This window comes from Anguilla rostrata, chromosome 16 (genome assembly GCF_018555375.3).
Source record: "Anguilla rostrata isolate EN2019 chromosome 16, ASM1855537v3, whole genome shotgun sequence".
In the NCBI taxonomy this organism is placed as follows: Eukaryota; Metazoa; Chordata; class Actinopteri; order Anguilliformes; family Anguillidae; genus Anguilla; species Anguilla rostrata.
Genome location: NC_057948.1, coordinates 5,111,883 through 5,119,776, shown reverse-complemented (window position 1 = coordinate 5,119,776; position 7,894 = coordinate 5,111,883). Strand labels below are relative to the sequence as shown.

At 50.2% G+C, this 7,894-nt stretch overlaps 1 protein-coding gene across 1 annotated transcript in view; it reads right to left on the bottom strand.

The window, feature by feature from the left end:
* LOC135242599 (synaptotagmin-9-like) overlaps positions 1-7,578 on the bottom strand; it is a 56,032-nt gene extending 48,454 nt beyond the window's left edge. Inside the window, exon 1 of the mRNA XM_064313750.1 lies at positions 6,639-7,578. Within this exon, the coding sequence (XP_064169820.1) occupies positions 6,639-6,786 (148 nt within the window). The 5' untranslated portion in view covers positions 6,787-7,578. The remainder of the gene's footprint in view (positions 1-6,638) is intronic.
* Positions 7,579-7,894: the final 316 nt, after the last annotated feature.

The window sequence follows — 7,894 nt, the reverse complement described above, 5'->3', positions numbered from 1 at the left end:
GTGTGGGAGGGGGGCGGGGCTGGTGTCGAGGGGGGCGGGGCTGGTGTGGGACAGGAGAGAGGCTGGTGTCAGAGGGGGGCGGGGCTGGTGGAGAGAGGGCGGGTGGGGTGGAAAGGGGGCGGGGCTGGTGTGGAGGGGGCGGGGCTGAGGGATGGGGGCGATCGTGACCCGCGAATCGTTAGCCGCGTCTCTCTCTCACAGAGACGGAGCGGGGGCCTTCCGGATCGGGTCTGGGCCGCGGGGCTCTGCAGTGTAGCGGGTTCAGCTGGGGGCGTCCCGTCGGCGGAAGAAACAACTCCGGTCCCAAACGTTGGGGGCGGGGCATTCGCACGCCGCTGACAGCTGCGCTGCGTTGGAAAGCCCGGCCGCGCGGTGCGTCAGACGGCAGCTGTCGGGAGTTGAACACCGCGCTGGGTTTTCATATACAGTAGGGAGCGTTGGGCTGGCCGTGTGATTGGACTGCACTGTAGATGAAAGCGGCCTATTATACAAATGGATGCATAATTGAATAAAAACATGCGTGAATAAATAAATAAGGCTAGGCATAACCCAGCAGGCCTGTGCCTGTGTGTGTGTGTGTGTGTGTTTGTATATGTGTGTGGCTGCTTGTGTGCCTGTCTGTGTGTGTGTGTGTGTGTGCATGCTTGCGTGTGTACGGTACGTGTACATCTGCGTGTTTGTATGTATATGAGTGTATGTCTGCATGTGTGTGTTTCAGAAGTAACTGTAGTAGATACTGCAATGTAGATTTAGTGTTGCAGCAGTGTGAGATCAGTGTGAGAACAGTCTGTATTGTGGGGACCCAGTAGACTCTGTATTGTGGGGACACAGTAGACTCTGTGTTGTGGGGACCCAGTAGAGTCTGTATTGTGGGGACACAGTAGACTCTGTGTTGTGGGGACCCAGTAGAGTCTGTATTGTGGGGACACAGTAGACTCTGTGGTTGTGGGGACCCAGTAGAGTCTGTGTGTGGACTAGGGTAGACTGTGTTGTGGGACTCAGCAGAGTCTGTGTGGGGACTATGGTAGACTGTGTGTGGGACTCAGTAGAGTCTGTGTTGTGGGGACTCAGTAGAGTCTGTATTGTGGGACTCTGAGTGGAGTCTGTATTGTGGGAACTCAGTAGGCTCTGTGTTGTGAGGACTCAGTAGACTCTGTGTTGTGGGGACTCAGTAGAGTCTGTATTGTGGGACTCTGAGTAGAGTCTGTGTTGTGGGGACTCTCAGTAGAGTCTGTGTTGTGGGGACTATGAGTAGACTGTGTTGTGGGGACTCTCAGTAGAGTCTGTGTTGTGGGGACTATGAGTAGACTGTGTTGTGGGGACTCTCAGTAGAGTCTGTGTTGTGGGGACTCTCAGTAGACTCTGTGTTGTGGGGACTATGAGTAGACTGTGTTGTGGGGACTCAGTAGAGTCTGTGTTGTGGGGACTCTCAGTAGAGTCTGTGTTGTGGGATACTGAGTAGACTGTGTTGTGGTTCTCTGGGCAGCAGCACAGACAGGCACAGCACCATCTCCATCCTTTTATGTTGTTAACTTCATAGCCTCAAGCTGCATCTGGCTTAGACTCAGAAACCAAGAGCACTTAGAGCGGCAATGGAGACTTCTGGGAAATTTTTTTTTTCTCTCCTCGCCCTCCCTCTCGCTGTCCCTCCTCCCATCTCTCTGCCCTCTCTCTCTGTCTCCCGCTTCTCCCTCTCACCCTTTCTCGCTTACGTCTCTCTCTTCGTTTCCCTCTCTCTCTCTCTCTCTCGCTCTCATTCTCTCACCTCTTTCTTGTTCTCCCCCTCCCCCTCCCCCCCTCCCTTTCACCCTCGCTCTTTCAATCTCTGATACTCATCCCCGGTGCTCGCGGCCCCCAGGCTACAGGGTCAGCGCCCCGTTTTGGGCGCCGGCGGGGTGTGACCTGAATTAGAAACCGGCGCACCAGCGTGCCCCCCTTTGAGCCTTCCGCGGAACGGGGGGGGGGGGGGGAACGCATGCTGGTTCGCGCTTAATAATTCATTGATAAACACTTTTAAAATAGAACGCGCTCGCTACCGCGCAACATTTCGGTTTCCGTTTCGAAGGTCCTCCAGCCAGGGTGCGGCAGCCGGCCGGGCCCCCCCTGTTTCCGTACTCGTTTTTTTACGGAAATAAGAAGAAAAAGACCCCCCCCCTCCTCCTCCACCCCCACCGAGATTTGAGCGCAGGGTTTTTTCGCGTGGCCGCGTTTGAGACGGTTTATTCGGTAACCCATTTCCTCTCGGCGCGAAAGCGCACCGGTTAACCCCTGTGCTCCATAACTGGAGCTGCGTTCGTAGGCCGGGGAAACACGTCGATAAAGCACAAGATATACCCCCCTTCACCCCCCCCCCCTCACGGGACGTTTTAAAGATGAGAAATACGAAGCCCTCAAGCTGTCAGAAGGGGGGGGGGATGGGCTGAGCGTTTGTGTTTTTATATACTGACTGCTCATCCGGAGAGAGGGGACAGGTCTCAGCTGCCTGGCTTTATTAATACGTGGATTAGGGGCCGGGTCGGGATGGTGCCTGAGAGTAACGGCTCAATGGAATCCCGACGGCGCCCGCGGTAACCCGCATTGTAAAGGCGGCAACGGCAGCGCTGGGGTTTCTTCATATAGCGACAGAGGAACAATGCGGGGTGGGGGGTGGGGGGGAGTTGGTCAAGTGGGTAACCCGGCTTCAAAGAGTAAAAAGACTGACCATGTATTTGCGCCGCCAACATGCACTAAACCAGCTGATCACAATAATTAGTTCTCCTACCATGGTGAAGAGTTATGCTAATTAGAGTCAGCTGGTTTAGTGCATGGTGGTGGAGCAAATACATGGTCAGTCTTTTTGCTCTTTGAAGCCGGGTTATCCACCTCTGGTTGGTACTGACCCCCCACCCTCAACGCTTGCAGCCAAAATCATCTGCCCCCCTGCCCCAGGAGGAGCCTTATTATTGCATTATCCAGGAGAGAATGGTGGGGGATGGGAGGGTTTGGGGGGGGGGGGGGGGGGAGGGAACAAATGGGAGAAGGGGAGGGGGAAGGTTCAGTAAAATGTCTTGTGTTAATTCAACTCTAACAGATAACATTTGGTCCCCATTGGTGTTGTGTTGAATCAACACTGTTAGAGTTGAATTATCACTGGACATTGTACTGCGTAGCAGGGCAGAAGGGGTAGAAACAATGGGGAAGGGGCGGGGTCAAATTGGGAACAGGAGGAGTCAAGGCAGACAAGGGTTGGAACTGAGGCGGACAAGGGGATGAGGACGGTGAACATAAACACCAAAAATAAGCACCAAACCAAACAAGTTGGGTTTGATTTGTTAGTAATTTCCACCAGTTTACTGTTTGATTAACCTCTGAATATGTTGAAGATTTAAATAAGATTGCATTTTTTTTTTTATTAATAATGAATTACATTACGTTACATTATGGGCATTTAGCAGACGCTCTTATCCAGAGCGACGTACAACAAGTGCATTAGTTCAAGGTGCAGAGGTGCAAAAGAAACACACTAGAGTGAAGTAAAGATTGTAGTGCCAGAAGTGACCACATAGATCAGGACTCCAACCCTGTAGAGTAACCTGTTCAGCAAACAAACAGACAATCCTGCCAAGTACAAACTAGCACTGAAATCACATGTGCCTAATCAGAATCAGACAAAAACAATCCTGCCAAATAAAAATCATATTTCATATTTCATATTTCAATCAAATAATCATATTTTAAAACATGTGAGGCATTTAGGAGTCGCCTGTCGCTTGGTCCATTTGGGTTATCTTTCAGAGGGGAGAATTAATATCAGATAAAGCTGCGCTACGACACATCTGCAAATCCTACTTTACCAGCGCCACTCGTAATGGCCTCTGCGCCTAATGAACTGGAGCATGGCCCACTCTGATACGATCGTTCCGAATGACATCACAACCGCACACGACCAATAAGGTGGCCGGTAACTTTTCGGCGGCGGGAACCCCCCCCCCCGGCCTTCGGCCGCCGTAGACGAGGCACGGATTCAGCGGCTGATGGGTCGGCGCTGGCGGCGGCGCTCGGAGTAGCGCGCTAGCCCTGGAGCGGAGTAGCGCGCTAGCCCTGGAGCGGAGTAGCGCGCTAGCCCTCGAGCGGAGTAGCGCGCTAGCCCTCGAGCGGAGGCGCGCTAGCCCTGGAGCGGAGTAGCGCGCTAGCCCTCGAGCGGAGTAGCGCGCTAGCCCTTGAGCGGAGTAGCGCGCTAGCCCTCGAGTGGAGTAGCGCGCTAGCCCTCGAGCGGAGTAGCGTAGCCCAGCCGCTAGCGGAGTAGCGCGCTAGCCCTCCAGCGGAGTAGCGCGCTAGCCCTCCAGCGAGAAGCGCGCTAGCCCTCGAGTGGAGTAGCGCGCTAGCCTTCCAGCGGAGTAGCGGGCCAGCCCTCCAGCGGAGTAGCGTAGCCCAGCCGCTAGCGGCCGGAAGGTAAAAGCTATCCCGGGTCGCCGAAAATGGGAGGGCGACTACTTTGCTCACGTTTCACGAGAACGAGTTACCGTTAGTGCAGAAACACCGAAAGAGGCGTGGCTCCATCTCAATACCCCAATCGATATGGGACTGGGCTGACCACATGACCTTACTTGGGTAGAATGCAGCCTAATTTAAACCGCTTTTACATTCATCATGATGAACATCAATGGATGCTTATTCAGGAAGATGGGCATTTGAAATCTCACTTGGTGTCACGTTTAAGCTGAATTGAATTTACTCGCATTATTTTCGTGTTAAGCTGTGACCTTTGAACTTCTTATTTTTAATGTTACTATTTATGCAGTTTAGGTATTTCACGTGAAGAATGTTGCCAAGGATACAACAGCAGAGGAAGTTGAACCAGCTAAGCTCTGAATTATGAACCAGATTGCCTAGCCAGTATTACACTGTCTGTCAATGGGGAGATACTGTCCCTTCTAGGATTCGAAAATTGCAGTCACCGGGGCACCACTGGAAAAGGGATTGTGGGCCCCACGAAAAGGTCTGACATTGTGGGCCCACCACCCCAGGAAATCCAGCGTGGAATCACCCTAACTTCCTCTCCTTACGGCTTCCCTGCTTGAAGCCTTTCGGTCCGGCCCCAGCAAACGAACTGCTCTGTGAAAGATGGTCCGCAGCAGATGTGAGGAACTAAAGCCCCAGCTTGTGTCTGTAGCCTGCGGTCAGTTGTCCTCTCAGTGTCAGTGCTGAAAGGACGCCGTGTGGGTCTGGCTCTGACACTGACGCTCAGCCCAGTGCGGCGGTGCGCTTCCACACAGGTGTCTCTACGCACACCATTTAAATCAGGGAGCTCAGACTCAAATCCTGGAGGACTGCTGTGTCTGCTGGCTTTCGGTGTGTCTCTGCACTTAAGTGCTTAATTTCAGCCATTGATTGGCTAAAGAGTCTACACATCTTCTTTTTAAGACCTAGATTGGCTGCTGATCAAAAGGAAATCACAAAGGCCAACAGAGGCTCTCCCAGACTGGAGTTTGAGACCCCCCTGACCAAAGTATCGAAGAAAACTCTGAGTAAATTGGCATCCTTACAGGTATACTCGCTAGACTATCTTGGCCTTTTAGAGCTGCTAATAAATTGGCCGGCGTGTCCGCGCTGCTTGAAATGAGGCTGTAACAAAGCACTCAAGACTGCCTAAAAGGCAGCTCCCGAATGCATAACAACCTTATAATAGTGCCGAGAACGTGCGCCAACTGACGTGTAAATAGGTCACGCAGTCTTCTGGGAAATAGCCTATCTTTGTGAACTTGCGTAGGATCATGCATGTTTTATGACATTTCTAATAAGGTTTAATGAATTGCCCGTGCTACCAAAATTGCGCCTTCGCTTACGGTCCTGCCGACGTATAGCTGCCGTCGCCGCAATATTTCAGGTGGACTAGAATAAAAAGACATATAAAAGAGTATCACTTTTTAGTCGCGGAGGTGGGCTGCGTAATTCAGCAGCAGCTCAATCTCGTGTAAAACGATATTTATCAAATACATCATTTTGTAAAGACGCATACGTTGCCGATACTAACATTCCAAGTTCTTAACATATTTTCATGTAGGAATGCAGAATCGTGTTCGCTGTTCTTTTCACTCTGTAATTCATATTTTCACATTACTTTCCGATGTGCACAGTAGCGTAGGCTACTTTGTCTTGCAAAACCTAATATGGAAGGGTGTGGTCCGTATCCTACTGCCCTCTCCGAATATATTGTTTGCTGACTTTATGTTCTCGTGCAGCAGCGCACAGATGACGCTCGCCTGCCGCTCCAGAGGGGGCAAAAAACGCTGCTTATTCTTCGCGAGTTTTTGGAACGCAGCTCACCCCAAACCATTAAACGTACAAATAGGCTAACACCCTGAGCGCTTTACTTTGGACGAGCGAAGACATGGGACATGTCACTGCAACAAGTTGCATTTGTGGCAAATAAGGCTTAACGCATTCTGACAAGGTTTTTAAACTGTTTCTTAGTTTTAGAGGTTCACAGCGGGGGTTCTGAAGGAAGGCTCCTTCCAAACTGGGCGAATGATAAATCACCAAATCCCTTAATTGATTGAGAAAGCAAATTCTGTATTCAAGAAAAAATAACTAGCAGCATCACAATCCCACGCAAGTAAAAAAAAAAGTGCATAGTATTTTAAAATCGCGAGCATTACCTGAGTCCGAATATCTCGGTCTGGCAAGATCACGAAAATAGTATATGAAATCCAAGCAGCTGTCGCTTTGCACTTCGCCCTTAGAGCAGAGATCCGACAAGAGTTCCAGCGCCTTCTGACAAATCTCGTCCTCTCTGTCTCCAGGCATTTCCCACCAGCATCCTTCTGAATGGACGGGCTTTTCGGCAGCTCCACTGCCCTCCGACCGCCTCGTCAGACAACTCCGACGCCTCACACACCTGCTCACCGCGAAACGCACTTCATCACAAAAAAAGCCGCTGTGGAGGACCAGGGTGCGTTCGGAAATCCTGTAGCACACAACCCAGGCTGTTAGAATCGCTGCTTCGCTGTCTCGCGCAGACTAGTTTTTACGCCGACGCTGTGGTTTTAAGACCTCTTTAAAACTCCGGATTTTTAAAATTCCCTCCCCGTTCAAGATAAGGAATTCGAAATTTTAAAAGAGTGCCACAGGTTGAATTCACGGAAATGTGCTAACCCGGAATCTCCGCGCGCTGTCCACGAGCCTTTGGTGCTGAACTGCAGCGCTCGCGCGGTGCATACATGAATGGCGCTGGTTCCTCACTCACTTATTTCTCAATGTGAGCGCCCGGGGATTTCGAGTACAAACAATTCATCTCATTATCGAGCCTGCTCTTTCTCTCCATTTCTCTGTGGGCTCTGTAGTTCTGCAGGTGCCGGGCGCTGGTTTCCAGACATGTATTAATGTGCCACGGGCATGACCTTTAAAATAAGTTAATTTTCAGTAGGCTAAGGTCGATGACGACAACAAACAGCATTATAATCGGAGAGAGAATGAGACCAGATCAATAAATTTGCAGTTGGGTCTGCTGGTCAATTAAATTATCTTTAAAGGGCTACGACGTCTTTGTATTGCAAAATGACTACATTCAGTCTTACTAATTTGGGATACTTATGCTAATTTAAGAGTGAATAATGCATAGTTGCCCATACTAATACAAAATATTTTTAAATGGTTGGTTCTTTTTTCTTTTCGTCAGATAATTACTATTTACTTTTCCTTTTGCTTTCAAATACAGTTTAGCTAGCACCGTTAACTCACCGCAGTCAGTCTCCAATACACATTCAATGATTTCATTGTTAATTTATAAACAGCCCACTTGGTACTCATGCTTATTTTTGAAGGTTTGCAGTTGTGTTTACAGCTTATCGGGAAAGGCAATGCGGTGCCAAAGTAATCGTATCGTAACCTATTGCAGCTGCATTAATTCAAACCC